The 17,474-nt window shown below is 47.7% G+C and overlaps 1 protein-coding gene across 2 annotated transcripts; it reads right to left on the bottom strand.

Annotated features, from left to right (window-relative positions):
• Window positions 1-1,167: 1,167 nt before the first annotated feature.
• Window positions 1,168-16,948, bottom strand: STK35 (serine/threonine kinase 35). 2 transcript variants are annotated; one of them, XM_004061694.5, is made up of 3 exons: window positions 16,375-16,948; window positions 15,185-15,782; window positions 1,168-1,913 (listed from the first exon to the last, which is right to left on the bottom strand). In XM_004061694.5, exons 1-3 carry the CDS (start codon window positions 16,666-16,668, stop codon window positions 1,201-1,203), a joined length of 1,605 nt encoding a protein of 534 aa, XP_004061742.1. In that variant the 5' UTR covers window positions 16,669-16,948; the 3' UTR covers window positions 1,168-1,200. The 2 variants fall into 2 exon arrangements, with proteins under 2 accessions (XP_004061742.1, XP_018873000.1); XM_019017455.4 differs by lacking the exon at window positions 16,375-16,948 and adding an exon at window positions 15,998-16,359.
• Window positions 16,949-17,474: the final 526 nt, after the last annotated feature.

The raw sequence follows: 17,474 nt of genomic DNA, 5'->3' as shown, positions 1-17,474 counted from the left end.
GAGACGGAGTCTCGCTCTGTCGCCCAGGCTGGAGTGCAGTGGCACGATCTCAGCTCACTGCAAGCTCCGCCTCCCGGGTTCACACCATTCTCCTGCCTCAGCCTCCCGAGTAGCTGGGACTACAAGTGCCCGCCACCACGCCTGGCTAATTTTTTGTATTTTTAGTAAAGATGGGGTTTCACTGTGTTAGCCAGGATGGTCTTGATCTCCTGACCTCGTGATCCGCCCACCTCGGAATAAAATTTTAAATAAGCAAAGACTTCTACATAAATATTCACTAATACATTCTTTATAGTATCTAAAATGGAAAAAATCTGTTTTCTAAAGTAGGAGAATGGTTAAATTATGGTACATATAATGGGAATGTCATACAGTCCCTGAAAAGCCATACTTCTAAAGTATGACATGGAGGAATGCTCAGATTAGTAATGAGTAAAAAGAAAAAGACCTCGACCAACTAGGGCAAGATCTAAACTATGTGGAACTGGATGTGTGAGTAGGTGGGATACAATCAGAGATAGTGTTTATTCTCTGAAAACCTGTCTACCTCTTATGCACATTTTCTACAGTGAGCATTTATAATGATGAGAAAGAGCGTTTCTAAAAAAAGGGAGACTCAGCTTAAACGCAACCTCCTCTGAGAAGACTTCTCTAGACTTTCCAACGTGTACTCAGATAATTGCACATTTCTGCCATCAAGATATGGGGGGGATCTTTGAAAAGAAGCACTTTGTTTTCTTCACCTTTGTATTCCCCCAGCAGTTCACAGGGCCCATGCCAGGGTCCAGAATGAAGAACCCAGTCCAAGAAGTGGGCATACAGAAAAAAAAGGGAGGCTGGGCATGTTGGCTCACACCTGTAATCCCAGCACTTTGGGAGGCTGAGACCAGCAGATCGCTTGAGGTCAGAAGTTTGAGACCAGCCTAGCCAACATGGTGAAACTCCGTCTCTACTAAAAATACAAAAATTAGCCGGGCATGATGGCGGGTGCCTGTAATCCCAGCTACCCAGGTGGCTGAGGCACAAGAATCACTTGAACTCGGGAGGTGGAGGTTGCAGTGAGCTGAGATCCTGCCACTGCACCCGCTGCATCCCAGCCTGACCAACAGAGTGAGACCCTGTCTCAAAACAAAAAACAAAAAACAACAACAGAGAGCACTCACCTAGTTTAAAATCACCCAAAATGCTTAGCCCTGAATTTTAAGCAGCACATGTGACCTGGTCCATTCTGGTTTCAAGTTCAAAGGCATCAGGCCGGTCCTGTGGGTTAGCAGCTAACATATCTTTCAAGAGCTGCTTGATCCCCTCAGACATGGAAGTCCTGCGTTTTTGGGGGATGTGCAACTCCATCTTTGGGTTTTCTAGCAGCGCCTCACCAACAGGGACGATCTCAGTCCCCTGTTTAATGTAGGTCCCCAGGAGCTCCTTCTTGGTCTCAGAGTCAATAAAAGTGATTCTTTCTATCATTGCCCAGATGATAATGCCCAGGGCAAAGATGTCCGCCTTGGCTGTGTAGTGTCCCTCCCAGACTTCAGGAGCCATGTAGAAGTCCGAACCGCAGGCTGAGGACAGCCAGTACTTATTCACATTCACATTTTTGTTGTCTTGATTGCCCTCTTTGCCTCGGGGTGCCAGCCCAGCACAGACCTTGCTTAGTCCAAAGTCGGCCACTTTGAGGATGGGGGTGCCAGACCGCTCTGTGATGAGGATGTTGTCTGGCTTCAGGTCCCTGTGCACAATATGGTTTTTGTGCAGGAAGGCAATGGCGCTCGTGAGCTGTAGCATGAAACTTTTGTTGGTGGCTGGGTCTGGCCTCCGGGACAGGACATACTGATTCAGGTCTCCACCTTCACAGAACTCCATGACAAACCAGAGATAGCAGGGCTCCTCAGCATAACCCAGGATCCTTTCTCCTAAATCAAAGAAGAGAGGAAGGAGCTTGAGTGAGATGGACACAGTCACACTTCTTTTTAACTAAAGGATGCAGTGTATTCAAGAGTGACATTGGTGACAAACAGCTGCTCCAAGGGGACCTGCACAACTGGCACTGAGTGCCTTTCTAAGGTATGACACAGGCACCAGGGACTGGTGTCAGGTACCTGGGTTTGGAATGAGGCCCAGGTGGAAACTCGGGTTTACTGCCGTCTGGTTGACTGCGAAGCCTTTTTGTTTCATTATACTGTCTCCAAACAGGGAGTGCCATACCACCCACACCTCCCAAGGCTGCTGGGCAGATGGGACAAGGGAAAGCATGCAAGAAGGCTGTCACGGGTCTGTTGCTTCTAATATCATTGTTACTACAAGCTGAGCAAATGACCTTCCCTCTCTTTTTTCCTGACTTGTAGAAGGATTCTTGTTAATGCACCTAGAATGGCACTATAATTTCCTTTATTTCAGAGGCACACTCCTACAATTTCCTTGGTTTATTTCAGAGGCACACTCCGATCCATCAATATTTTCTGCAAGCCCACCATATGCCTAGCACAAGTTAGGTACATAACATGCCTCCACCTCTATGAGGCTTAGTTTCAAGGAGATGACAGGTATCCACAGCAGCAACCATCAAAAGCTGTACATCTCCATCAGGCTCAACTCCTACAAACAGTGAAGCGGGGGCAGGAGCCACCAGATCTGAATGTACATCTCCATCAGGGTCAACTCATATAAACAGTGGGGGGGGGGGGGGCAGGAGTTGCCAGATCTGAAGGTGTCAGAGGGGGCAGGACTGAACTCACCCTGTAAAAGGCAGGCAGTAGATCAGTGGGGGAGCAGGAAGGTAATTCTAGGCTGAAAGATGGAATGGATGATGGAACACAGGGACAAAAAGACCAGAAAGGTGTAAATTGGAAGTCTGGTGGGAACAGTGGAGTCTAAAGTCGATGTACAAGACAGATTTAAACTGTGTGGGCTTGAAACTCTAGGAAAGCTGGTGACCAACCTCTCCAAGCAAATCTCAATGTTCTTTATAAAGCAACTGACAGTCCAGTGAATCTTTATGTGGATGCTCCCAAAGCTAAGTGTAAGAAGGCAGATGTTTTATCTCACTGATGAGGAGAGGCTGGGCCTGCAAATGTGCTGGCTTGTTCTGGGTGATCACGAGGCCATTTGTAACTGAGCCAGGCCCTGAAGAGAAGTCCTCTCTCTGGCCCCAGTATGGAGTATGCATCCTACCAAAAATGACTGCACTTCCTCAGGCAGCTTCTGGCAGAGGGTTCCTTTTACTAGTCATTTACTCTATTATAAAGAAAACCAGTGATCTGGGTGAGACTCTGCTAACCCAAACAGCCCTGAAATTACCAAGGCACACAGTCTACTAAAGCCAACGGTCTGAGAGTTCTGGGTTCAGCCAAGATGATGTGACATACAAAACAAAAGCTTTAGGTTTTTGATCACTCACTTCCCTTGTAATTATATAATTTATTTGCTTATATTACTCACAATCAAAGTAATACAGGTAGAACCAGTTTAGGGCAGATGTTTTTTGTTCTTTTCAAATCAGTTATTTCCCCTCTCATAATCCTCTATCTAGGTCATGGGCAGAGGCCCTCTATGTAAAAATACTGCACAATGAAGCATCAGTCTGAAGCCCAAGTCAATCCAGATGCTAAAGACCCACAAAAAGGAGAGCAAGAAATGTGTACTACAGGTAGAACCAGAAAGGAAAAGATTAAAAAGCCATCCAATTCCTTTTGCAAAGGCCACATCAGAAAACACTGAAACTTCTGGTGGGGGAATGAAGGAAGAGGAATGATGGTTATTTTATATACAAAGTTAGTAACTATGGCAACCTAAGGAAAAAGAAAACAAGTCTGCAGAACAGACTATAATCTAAGTCCAGGTTATGAGAATCCAGGGAAAGAAAAAACGGTAAAAAAAGAACCCAAAGTTTGTGAGTGGTTGGGGGAGACTGGACCTTTGGACTGAGGAGCTGCTCTGAGGAAGGAGCTAGACTCAGGAGATGCTACAGGAGGGGCTGTTTGTTGAGAGGAAAATTCTGGACAGGAAGAAGTATTCTCAGAATCACACCCAGTAACAGTGGGTATGACAGAATGGAAAACTGGGAGTGCAGCTATTTGTCCCAGATACAAAAGTGTTATTATTTTTACGAGTCAAGGTCTCACTCTGTCACCCAGGCTGGAGTGCAGAGGTGTGACCATAGCTCACGGTGGCCTCCAACTCCTGTGCTCAAGTGGTCCTCCCGCCTTGGCTTCCCAATGTACTTCCAAAAGAAGTACTTTTGAGGCCGGGTGCAGTGGCCTCAATAGTCCCAGCTTCTCAATAGCACCTGGCCTCAAAAGTACTTCTTTGTGCAGGAAAGGCCCCTGGACTTATTTCATGAGAAGCTGCAGCGTGTGCTTTCACACACGAACTCCCGGGAGAAAACAAACATGTCAGAATTCTAGTCCTTTACTCCAAGCAGACTGTCTAACGGGGTCTCAGCTACCTCACGACCAGATGGAAGGAGGGGACATGGATGATGCCAGGCACTCGGAGGCACTTGGTGAAGTAACAGGAAAAACACAGACCAGGAAACAAAGAGTTTGGGTTTAGACCCCAACTCTGACCACTGCCTCACTGGGTGGATTCTTTGTTTCAAGGAAAACACAGGGAGACTGAGGTGTGATGAAAAGATGGCTAGAACCCTGGGCAAGTCCCTGAACCTCTCTGAGCCTCAGTCTCTTTGGTACCTCAGTCTTCACATCTATCAAACGAGAGAATGAAACGATACCACATGAGTACTGTGAATTAAGTCAGATGTGAACTACATTTGGCAGAATGTAAGATCCTTTTGGGGAAATGAACCACTGACCATCACTAACATCATCATTCCCACTCAACCCCAACCAAATCCTTGGAAGTCACCGATTTCAATAATCCCAGTGCTGTAGGCCATAAGAGTAAGTTTTTACACATTAGGCAAAAGATGAAATTTAGATCTTAGAATGAAAGTGTATTATTCCATCTAAGACATCACACTTCTTAGGCTGTAACAGCTGAAACCCATGTTCTAGGCAGACCAGGCTATTCCTATTTGAAGTGATCCCTCTCCCTAGGCCTGCTGCCCCCACAATCTCTGCAGGTACAATTGAAATGTGCACCTTAAGGCTAGCTGCAACGCCAATCTATCTTATACTCACTTGATTTCCCAGTAACTTCCCTCTTCTGACCAGCCAAGGCCCTAGTTTCGTATTTTTATTTTAGTTTTTATTAAATTATACCAGATATTCTGGTTAGCAATCTATGGCTTAACTCTTCTACTTAACCCTGAGAAATGCTGGCACATTCTGCAGATGTTTTGAGGTCAGGGGACTAGATTTCTTACTCAGTCTTCCGGCCTCCCCAGGGAGACCTGCAGTCATTTCCAAGGTGCCTGTGCACTGAGGAAGGGAAAGTAATCAAACTTTAGGGGATTACTGAACACAAGTTCCAAAAAGACACTAATTCCCAAAGAACCAAAGTGTCACTGTGGTCCCCCAGTCAGAACAGGACTGATGGAGGGCAGGTGATCCATGGAGTTTCAGCTCAGGCCCATCTCACAGTGGGCTCCCGACCCACCCACAACTGCGGGTATTTCCCCAGTTTCAGGATATATAATTGGAATAGATATACGCAGCAACCACTAAAATCCCCACGTGAAATTCGGTTTTTTGAGCTGAGAGGAACAAATAAAATTTACTTAAGTTTTATAATTCCCTTGTCTGGTATAATCTGACAGTTGTATAAGATTAATAAGAGTTACAAATTTAGCTTCCTTCCCAGAGAGGGAGAAAACAGGCAGGTTATTTGGAGATAGTAAGGATTTGAGGTAAGTTAGCCTGTGAAAGCCTACTGGGTTCCAGGTACTATTTTAAAAGTTTATTATGTGAGCTATCTCATCTTACCAGGCACCGTTTTACAGGTGGGGCAACTAAGGCTGAGAAAGGCTTCAGAGTCTGCCCGAGGGCCCTACCATGAGTAACTGGGGGGGATAGGAGAGAACCCCCACAGCAAGTCCTCCCCCCCAGACCATGCTGTCTCCCAGCTCACAGAGGGCTAAAAAGTGTTCTTCCAAGAGAGGCAGGCCTGCCTTTGGGGACAGTTTTACTACCTTTCCCTCAAGTCTGACAGTCAGGTGACCATAATATAAATTATGTATTTCAAAACATATCCTATGCCACAGTCCACAGGGAGAGAAGATGCTTAAAGTAAACCCAAGAACAAAACCAAGCAGGTGTCTTGCATCTCATTAGTCATGGAAATTGATCAGTAGTGCTTAAGTTCCCAATAAAAACATGGCTTGCTTCGCTGAAAAACGTGAGGCCGGCAGGCTCAGCATAAGGACAAGCCAGTAGGAGCTTTGGAAAGACAGGCACTTCCTGTAAAGAAATACAAAATGCTCTAGATTTTTACAAGCCTATCCTTAAGCCTTCTCCAGAAGTTAGATTTCCAGGTTTTAGTCAACGCTACTTAAACAATTTCCGAGCACACATTGCTCTTGAGACAGAGGTGCGGTGAGATGACGGGCATCCCTGCCCTTACATAGGCTTCTGGTCATTAGAAGCAGAACGACTACAGCTGTGAGAACTAGGAAGCGGGCCCGGATCTGCCAGAAGAGTTGGGAGAGAAGCTGGGATGAGAGGAAGGCAGGCTGAGAATAACTGCGAGAAGCCCTGCAGCTGCGTCTCCCAGGATGAGGGGAGTGGGCACAGGAGCACGTGGGTGTGCGCCAGGGACACGAGTAGTCTGGGTAATCACAGAAGAGTTTCTGTAGATGTGCCAGAATGAGGCTGGATATATTCTAAGGTGGATTTAGACTCCAAGAAATGGGAAGTGACTGAAAGTTCTTAATACATTTTATTTATTTACTTATTTTGAAACGGTCTAGCTCTGTTGCCCAGGCCAGAGCGCAGCCAATCACAGCTCACTGCTGCCTCTACCTTCTGGGCTCAAGGGAGCCTCCCGCCTCAGCCTCTCGAATAGAGTAGTGGGGACTACAACCATGCACCACCATGCCCGGCTATTTTTTTCTATTTTTAGTAGAGACAGGGTCTCCTTATGTTGCCCAGGCTGGTCTTGAACTTCTGGGCTCAGGCAATCCTTCCACCTCAGCCTCCTTAAGTACTGGGTAATCATAGGCATGAGCCACCGCGCCTGGCCACTGACGTATTTTAGAGATATGTCGCTTACAGAATCTACAAGTCACCAATTTTAAGACATACCATTTAAGTAAGCCATATAGGCTGCTGACAACGCTATGGGCACAACATTGACTAAGTCAACCGCTGATTTCAGAGACGTTAAAGTGTGAAAGAGCATATCTTGGACAATGAAACAAGTTCCTTATGGAGGCATGAGGGGTTGGCAACAGGAGACAGCCTAGTGGCCGACTGACTTATCAAGAGGCTCTGAAACCTGGTGAAGTGAGGGCTGGCAAGGGAGGAGGTGAGAAGAGGATGTGAAAGGTCTTAGAAGTTTAGGATAAATAAGATTTAATAACTTGTCACATAAGATGGAAAGGAAGAATTCAGAGAGTGCTCTGCCATTCCTCTCTGGTTACTCGAAACTGCTATCTATTCAGATAATAATTACATTTCCTCTCACAGGTGAGGAGACTCGGGAGCAAAAGACTAAGTAACTTGCCTAGTTGAGGGCAGGACCTTGAGTTTCCATAGCCTAGATTCTCAGCAGAAGCACTGTGACTGCCTTAGTGCCTGCAGCAAAATCGCACACCTGGATGTGCTAGTTCCCACAGCAGACTCTGATGCGTGCCCCCAAGAGTTTAATGTTCATCCAGGCCCTCGTGATGGTCCAACCACACAACATGCAGATCTGTCTTTCAGCAGAGGACTAATTAGGACTTTGACTTACGTGCACTTCAGCAATTCAGCAATACATATAGGAAGTCTTAAAAATGCTCGATCCATTTGAAAGAAAAATCCCACTTGAGGAATTCATTCCAAAAGTGTCAAAAAGACACAAAACAAACAAGCCTCCCCACCCAACAAAAAAACACACACCAAACACCAGAGACACTCAGAACTGGTATTCCATACAGAGTAAGTCAAAGTGGAGGATTGGAAAACTACTGTCCAAGAATGAGAATTAGTAACAGTTAACTATGGTAATACCAATTGGCTGAAAGTTTTAAAGGACCATATTATACTTCAACAAAAGTTTACTTAAAAAGCCAAAAGAGAAAGTCACATAGCATGCAATAAGCAAGTTTTAATGTGAAGGGGGGAAAAGGGCAGAATATTAAAATTATAAAGTTATGTCTTAAGAAAAAGGATGAGGGAACCCCGAAAAATGAAGTTTGAATAAATTATGACTATAGCCATCCCTGTTTAATTAGGAGTTGTACATTAAAATATTTTAGTTAAAGAGCTGGCGCAGCCAAAGATCTGTCCTAAGAAGCTAAAGACACGGACCCATCCTGGCACATCTTCCCAAAGAAATATGAAAATGCGGACCAAGAATTGGTCCCATTCTCAATGATTTTGTGCTGTTATGTCATTATAAAGAGGCTGGGTACCATAGCAACACCACAGGGTGTGTCCAAAGTACTTCCTAAGATTAACAGACTTGTTCTGTTGGCTGCCAGGGCAAAACACAGTGTCCAAAAGAGGACAAGAGTAAACCCACCGGCCGGACAGGGGCTGTAAAGCCAGCCAGGCCTGGAGTCAACATTCCCTCTACTACCTGCCCCCAATCCCCCAATTACATAGCTATATGATCCTGGGCAAATTTCTTAGGACACTAAGAACCTGTTTAGTTTTTTATAAATTGAGAAGAAACACCTACAGCACTGGACTGCTCTAAGGCTTAACTGTGACATACAAAGCACCTTGAATGGTGCCTGGACACCAGAGCAGACTGCTACTGGGTGTGAATTATGCTAATGTCTCTGGACACCACTGGCAGCTGTCCAATACAGTCACAAGGCAGCCTGTCAAGAACATGGACACTGGAAAGAGCATCTGGATGTAAACCTAGGCCCTGACCTTTCTCTAGTGTTGTGCTGGACAAGCAACTTGACCTTGATGGACATTGATGTTCTTGTCTGTAAGAACAAGTTATATAAACACCAACTTTACAGTGGCGATGATTAAATGAGAAAAGGAATATGAAAATACTACGAAATGCTAGCTATTACTACTTGGAACATTACAGGGGTTTGTTAAAATGTAGAATCCACCAGCCAGGCAGAGAGTTGGGGTACCCCTAATCCATGGCAGTCCGGGCTCAAGTATCTCTCTCCATATGCATGGGCCTTGCCACACACCTAAGCCTCAGCTCTTGCCAGGCTTGTTTCTGATTTACCCTTTTACAACCCATCCTTCCTTTCCCTAGATTTAGTCCACATTCCTGGCAGCTGATTCACCCAGAGCACCTCTTACAGGCTGCAGTGAGGTAACATCTATTGTACTGTAACCATCTCTTCCGTTAGACTGGGCACTCACGGTGGAATGAAATCAAGTCTCTGGGTTCCCCACAGTATACCACATGCACACCTAGGTGGTCGCTAAGAGGGTGAAATAAATCAAGATAAAAGTCATGAGCTGGAGAGGTGTAAAAAGAGAAAGAACATAGAAAGTAGTAGTAGGGTATGCAGAATATGCAAGTTAAAGACAACTAGGTCAGGATCCAGAATTTAGAAGTCACTAAGGAGGGTTCCTAGCCCTACAGATACCAGCAAAGGCCACATTTGAGGTGAAAATGAGCAGACTACAAGTTCTACTTAGGAATCACCCCTCGAGAGTTTACACTATAAAAAGCCTTACCCAACGCAACCCCAATTAACCAAAGCTCTCAATTAAGGAAGGGCTGCTTCTATCTCCTGGGGCTGGTACCTAAAATCCCCAAGGCACATAAAAAGTAGTCGGTCAGGAGCAAGAAGTCTGTGTGGTTGCCCCAAGTCATTCAAGAGTAGAGCAGAGAGCAGGTGGGGTCCCTGGCAGCTGAGACACACAGAAGGAACCAAGAGAAATCAGCAGTGCCACAAGCACTGATCAATATACAACTAAAAACAAAGAGGAGCCATTAGTTTCTTTCTTTTTTTTTGGAGACAGTCTTGCTCTGTCGCCCAGGCTGGAGTGCATTGATGCGATCTCAGCTCACTGCAGCCTCTGCCTCCCTGGTTCAAGTGATTCTCCTGCTTCAGCCTCTTGAGTAGCTGGGACTACAGGCGCCCGCCACCACACCCAGCTAATTTTTTGTATTTTTAGTAGAGACAGGGTTTCATCACTTTGGCCAGGCTGGTCTCCACCTCCTGACCTGAGGTGATCCGCCCACCTCGGCCTCCCAAAGTGTTGGGATTACAGGCGCGAGCCACCGCACATGGCCTGAGCCATTAGTTTGAGTAAAATATGATTATGCCCATTTTACAACCAAGAAAAACAGAAGAACCTAGAACTTAAGCTACCTGTCCCAGCAGTACCCCACAGCAGTTAAGAAAGCATACTCAAGTTTGAATGTCTGGCCTTGAATCCTGACTTGGTTACTTGCTTAGCTGTTTTACATTGGGCAATTTCACTAACCTTGGTACCTCAGTTGCCTCACCTATAAAATGAAGATAATCACGGTACTGACTTCACCTGATACATAGCAACCTGCAAGTTTCAGCTCTTATTTACAGGGTGAAACTGGGATTAAAACCTTCTGACTCTGAGTCTAGCATTTTATTGTATTGTGTTAACTTATATTTCCCCAATGCCAGCCAGCTCTCTGCCTCTTGACCTGGCGGCTCTCTAAACTCTGAGACCCAAGCCACAGAAAAGGATTCAGAGTTGCTTTTCTAAGGGCTGGGGAGGGAACGGCCTTGCTCTGCTCTGAAGGTTCCCTAGGCACTCGACAAGTTGGGGAAGTTTGCAGGCTGACAACCCATCTATTGCTAAGACCCTGGTCTATCCTATACTATTATAGTTCCTCCCTCAGCTTCTTCCTTCCCCTGCTTCCCCAATGCCCCTAACTAAACTCCCAGACAACTGTACTGTTTTCTAAGATGCTACCACTTGTGACCCTGCATTATGTTCATGTGGGCATGAGTCCTCTGCATGCCTCGTGGAGAAAAACTCTGCATGGCCTCTTATAGTAGCCTGGCTCAAAGCCACTTGGTGTGCAGGCAAGATTACTTTCCAAGGCCTCGGTTCCCAGCCACCTAAAGGCATCGACATCAAACAATTGGTAAAGAACAATTAGTGTCTTATCAAGTTGAGTGTAAGCTAGGCTCCCGGCTCTCCCAAACTTCTAACTATTCTGTTATATGAGTCTTGAGAGTTTGTCCTGGATTAGTGTCTGTGAGTGTGTCCTCACTTGCTATTTGTCAGAAGAATCAGTGTGTGCCTTAGACAAAGCAACAGAATTTCTGACTGACAATGACTCAGGCTTGCCTGCTGTCTAAGTGGCAGTAATCTTGAACTTTGTTTTAGGCACATTCAGGACAGGCATTCTCGCAATGGAAAACAAGGGGATAAAAGCAAACTGTTGATGCCTTCACCCCCCCCCTCTTTATGTGAGAAGTATTTCAAAGTTAAAAACATAGGCACCAACCTTTCAACCAAATAATTTACAGGATTGTAAATGTGGTTTTAAAAAGCCTGGGAGGCTGGTTTGAGTGCCATCACTAACTCATTGTGGATAAAAGTTTTGTCCCTTTTCTGGGCTTCAGTTTCCTTCCTTATGAAACAGGCAGCCAGGTCACACATCTAAGACCTCTTTCTATTCCTCCCAAGATTCTGCTGTCTTAGTGCTTCTGGGCAGGACGTGTTTGGTCTGTGCACAGAATGGAAGGAGACAATGCATTTAAGGCTATCAAACAAAATGGGGTAAGACCAAGAACAGCATTTCAAGACATTTCTCTTTTCGATACTGGATTATTTTACTGGCCAAATAGTGAAACGGACTCCCTTTGTCTCTTCGCCTATCCACAGTCCTAGTCACCCTACTTTCAAGCCCACCTTCTCCCTAACTCCTGATTCTCTTTCCTCTTAATTCTTGTGCAAAGCCCTTGCTTATGAGTTGACTGGTCATTTCCTCCAGTGATCTTGAATAGCATTTAAATCTTCTTCCAGTTCTCAAACTTTTCAAATGTAAGTTCCATTGGGGCAAGGGGTGGTGTGTTTTGCTTTGCTTTTTTTCTTTCCCTTCAAATACCACAGTAGGGACTCAGCATTAGGTTTAGTTAAGACTTCAAGGCAGATTCACACTTTTTGGCCTGTTCAAAATCATTCTGAGTTTTAGGAGGCAGGGCCAAGGGTGACTGTAAAGGACTTTTCTATTTAATGAGAGAGCTGAACCAGGTTATCTCTAGGATTCCTTCCAGCTTTAACATTACCGGGTGGTATTTGCATGCTGTAAACCCAAGGCCCCAGGACAGATCAAGACCCCTAAATTCTGGAATCCAGAATAAGCAAAGTTTAACTTGGAGTAATTTTGGTCTCTGTTCCCTATTTTAAGAAGCAAAAATGATTACCTATTTACTACTTGAAAAATCAACACATTGCAAGTCAGCTTGAATGTCATTTTCATAAGCAGAAACAACACATATTTTCTTCACTGCTCTGTCTCTGAGCCCTGAACACCGTAGAGGTTCAAATATTTTAAAGACTCCAAACAACTGAAAGAGACAAATCCAATCCAGTGTACGGCCTAAAGCAAAAGATTTCATTTTTCTAGGTCCCAGTTTTAGTTCACAAAGGGAGGATGAAAACACCAGTGTTTCTGTCAACTTGGTGTGCCTGACAACACAGAAAACAAGGTGTGTTCTATGATGAAACAAGTTTGGGAAACTTGAGCAAGAACAATGTGAATCTTGAAGGGGGTGAGGGTAGAAGAGTACAGAACATGGTGTGAAGTTATATAAGGCAGTGAATTCCTCCCTATGTGGAGCACTTGCTGACATTAACAGTTTGCACAGTGACCCTATGTACCTAATGTCATAGGTACATACCCACTATCTTACAATGAAGGAATGCTCCTCACAGGGTTCAAACAATTTGCTCCATGTTTTGTGCAGTCAGTCCTGGGATGAGCCAGAGGGTCTAACCCCAAAGTCCATGGTACTAACCACTATGCTATGCTGCCATGGGGTCACTTTGGAATTTTGACAAATTCTTCAGGTGAGGAAAGTCCACATAGTATTTATATGTTGAGAGAGTAAGCAAGAGCTTCAAGCTGAGGTTGAAGGTTCGAGACCGGCGTCAATGAACTGAGGACACAAGGAATAAACATTTGGCAAGGCAAATTCCCACATCCCAAGGCAATCTTGTAGTAGGAAGTCCAGACCATTCACTGGCAGTAAAGGAGAAGACTAAGAGAAGTCTGAGAATAGAAAGACTTCAAAATAAGTGATGCGCTCCTAGAATATAGGTAAGATAAACGAATCCCCTAGGGAGTCCTTTTTTTTTTTTTTTTTTTGAGACAGGGTCTTGCTCAGTCACCCAGGTTATAGTGCCATTGCATGATAATGGCTCATTGTAGCCTCAACCTCCCAGGCTCAACTGATCCTCCTGCCTCTGCCTCTCAAGTAGCTGGGACTATAAGCCTGTGCCATCAGGTCCGGCTATTTTTTTTCTATTTTTTGTGGAGACCAGGGTCTCACTTTGTTGCCCAGGCTGTTCCCAAACTCCTGGGCTCAAGCCATCCTCCCACCTCAGCCTCCCAAAGTGCTGGGATTACAGTCGTGAGCCATTGTGCCCTGCTGGAAGTCTTTTCAAAACAAAAACACTCACCCTGGGGAGAGGGTAGGCTTCTCAGAATGGATGGGGCACGGATGGACTTTATAAAGTTAGACATCTAATTAAAGGACTCTAGGTGATACTGATTCATGTTTCCAACTCCACTGTCAAACAACTGACTTGCAATGGGACAAAGCGTTCTCTTGGGAAAGACTTGGGGGATCTTTAAGTTGTGCAAAAGTAACAAGATTTTGGGAAACCACCCCCTCCAAACTCACCCCAAATCCTACCCACTCTTAAAAAGTTCATCCTCAGGGTACGGAGAACAGCATTACACCTTTGAAAGGATCCAGGCCTTGAATCAAGGCAGATCTGGGATCCCCGTCACTTAAGCTCTGAGAAATGTAAGGAAACCAGGAGTACAGTCTAACTTCCCTTTCAAGCGGATTAACCCTGATCAAGTTATTTGTTCACTTCTAAGCCTTAGTTTATTTATAGAAAAAGGATAGAATTTAGTTTTGAAGTTATTACCTAAAAATTACTTCGGCACTGAGACCACAGCTGGGACTCGGATTAGTAAACTTTCTTCCCCTGGATCCTCCTGCCTCAGAAAGTCTCCTCAAACTTTCTACCGCCCCTCTCCTCTGCGAGCAGACACTTAGCTACTGGTAATATGAAAAAGGCTTGTGAGTACTGAGTAGTTAGGATGAATACATTCCCTAACTGCAGTTAAAACCCGGAAACTAAGATAATTAGTTCCTCCAGGACTGCAAGACCTCTTGCCTCAATGTACCCCATTTTCCTTTTAAGTAAAACCACTTCCCAGCCAGCCTCTGAGGTTAAGAAAAAGATTAAGAATGTAAAACGGAGGGAAAAGATGCTGGATGCTTTGTTATGTGACAGCTCTCAGGCCACCTGTGAGGGTTGTCAGCCTGCATCCCTCAGAGGACCAAGCCAGAAAACCGTCAGTTTGCTTGGCTGCCTGGGATGAAGGGCTGGGGGCCTCAAAGGAAAAGGCAGACGAGGAAGCCACAAGAGTTTGGGGGTTGGAGCTGGAGGGTGTCAGGAAACTTGGAACGAGACAGGGAGAGGGTGTGGGTGGGTCCAGTAAAGTTTTTTCTTTTTGTTTGTTTTGGGAGGGAAAGAGAGAGGCCCTCGGGGGTGAGGAGGCTCCGCAGTTCTGCTACTAACTGAACCCAACCCCTCCTCCACTCCCCCAACCGATCTTAAAAATAGAAGACGTTTAATAACCATAGCTTACAATTATTGAGCACTTATTAAGTTAATGGGTAGCACTTAAACGAGCTCTTGTTATGGAAATACCAGCCAACTTTAGGCCCAGGGACTGATCTTGGGACCTGAGAAGAGAGGGCCGAATGCCTGGGCCCAGGAAAGGAGGGTGTGTCAGGGCACAGGGTGACAGGGACCAGGTCTGAGGCCTAGGAAGGCCAGGAACAGTGTGGGCCAAGCCGTCCGGAGAGCAGGAGGTCCAGGCCCTGCGTGGGTGGAAAGGCTCGCGGTGCTCCTACCTTTCAGTGAGGTCTCCACCAGGCGCAGGTAAAGCTGCGAGCTCTTGTTGCCGTGACTCATGCGCTGGGCTAGCCCATTGCGCTGCAGGACGCACTCCTCAAACTGCACGACGTTCTGGTGGCGCCGCTTGAGGCTGGTGAGGGCCCAGAATTCAGCCAGCGCCAGCTCCACGTTCTCGGGGGCGTCGCAGCGGATCTTCTTGACCGCCACCCGGGCCCCGCTGCGCCCGGCCACTGCCTCATAAACCACGCCGTAGCTGCCGCGCCCGATCTCCGCCAACAGGCTGTAACGCGGCCGCGCGGACCCGCCACCGCCCTCAGGCCGTCGCCGCGCCAGGAAGGCCTCGCCCGGGGCCTCGGCCGCCACCGGATCCATGGCCTGGGCCGCCGCCGCCGGCCTCAGCTTCGTGCTGGGCGCCCGCGGCACTGGGCTTCGCCTTTTCCGCTCCGGGCTTTGTGTACCTCTGCGGGCGCCGTCCTTCCCCGTTTCCATGGCTGCGGGCGGCGGGGGGAGCAGCAACGGCGCTGCCCGGGCCCCCCCTGCCTCATCCCTCCGTCCGGCCCTGGGACGCGGAGGAGCCGGACCTTGGATTGTGACCTGCGGGCGAAAGAATCGGTTAAACGGCCAGGCCGAGGCGGGGAGGCCAGGAGTGTAGGCCGCGGGGCGTCCCACCTCCTCCTCCCCCGGCCGCCGCGGCCCCTTTAAGACGGAAGCCACCGCCGCTGATTGAACGGGGGAGGGGAGGGGAAAGCGGGAAAGACCGAACCACTGGGCAGCGGCTCAGAGGGGGAACCGGAAAGAAAAGCACAAACTCTCCGCTCTCTCTGTTAGCTTGTCATGTAGCGACAGGAAAAAGAAGAGCCAGCAAGCTTCACGCCTTCTGAAAGCCGCTTAGAGACGCGATTTGGCCGGCGGAAATATTTTTCTTTGCTTGGCCCCCTCTGTGACGCTCCTCCCCGCGCCCCGCCTTGTGTTCGCCCGGGTGTAAACAGTCCATTGAATTAAGCCCTAGCGGAGCCCAGCGGACCGACCCAAGTCCCCGAGGGCGACGGGTAGAAGGGATTGGCTGAAAAGTTCGGCTTCTCGGAGTGCGACTGGCCGAGGACCCGATTTCCCTTCCCAAGCGCGGAGGCAGTGGCAGTAACTCCAGCCTCGGCGCCGGCCTTCAGTCCTCGAACGGCGCCCTTACCTGGCCCGCGCACCTCCACTTCCGGGCGGCCCGTTTTCCCCCTGGAGCCCCTGCCTGGGGATGGTCCGCTCCGGGCCCGGGCTGCCTCCGGGACCGAGCAGCGCGGGAGGCGGTGGCCCGAGCCCGGCGTGTAGCGGCTCCTTCTGCTGCCGCGGCGCTCGCTGGGGAAGCCTGGGCTCCTAGGCTCCCGTGGCTTTCCACATGTTCGCGCCAGCTGAGCCCTTTACATAACCTCTTTACATAAGCTGCACCTCCCGCCGGCGCCCGGGCCAGCGGAGACTCCTGGTGGCCCATCCCCCGGGACGCCAGCCGAGTGAGCCCTGCACCGCCCGGTCCTGCAAAGGTCGACGGAGCAGCCGCAGCCGAGCGCACCGGCACGCCTTGCCGGGACCCAATCACTGGCGAGAACACCCAGCCAACAAAAAATAGGCGCGAAATTCCCGTGATCCGCGGCGGGCTCCGGGTCTCCGCGGCGGGCTCCGGGTCTCCGCAGCGGCCCGCGCATCACTATCCCTTCTCGCCTGATCTGCGTGAAGACCAACCGTCCGCAGTAGGCGCCTAATAAATACTGACTGGGTGATTGTCTTGGTCGTTTGATTCATAGCTCTGTCCTGGGAACCTCAGGGACTGGGTTGGAATCCCGACCTTCCCTTCTACCAGCCCAGTGATCTTGTGCAAATCATTGACCCACCCTGAGCATCCGTTTATCCAATGATCCTCTGCAAAATGGATAGAATGGGCTTTAATTCCCAGGAATGATAGACCCAAATGAAATACCTAGATGGAGGCTAATTGGGTGTGGGGCTGAGTGTTAGTACTCAAAGCTCCCATTTAGGCACAGATTTTTGAATATTTTGTTCTATATTTTGTATTCCAGTGTAGGCCTAGTGGGTCCCCAGTGTTTGTTAACTGAATCTACAGATGTTTATTGAACACCCGTAATGTGCTAGGCACCATTCCAAGTCGCTGGGGAAAGAGCAATAGACAAGGCAGTTTCTGCCTTGGTTGAGGTTCTGTGCCACTGCAGGAGACAATCCACATGGGTGGCCTTGGGCAAGTTAATCAACCTTCTTGTGTGTTTGTTCCTTACCTGTAAGAAG

The sequence above is a fragment of the Gorilla gorilla genome, chromosome 21 (genome assembly GCF_029281585.2).
Source record: "Gorilla gorilla gorilla isolate KB3781 chromosome 21, NHGRI_mGorGor1-v2.1_pri, whole genome shotgun sequence".
Classification (NCBI taxonomy): domain Eukaryota; kingdom Metazoa; phylum Chordata; class Mammalia; order Primates; family Hominidae; genus Gorilla; species Gorilla gorilla.
Note: the sequence above shows the minus strand (reverse complement) of the source record. Positions and strands in the feature narration are given on the sequence as shown.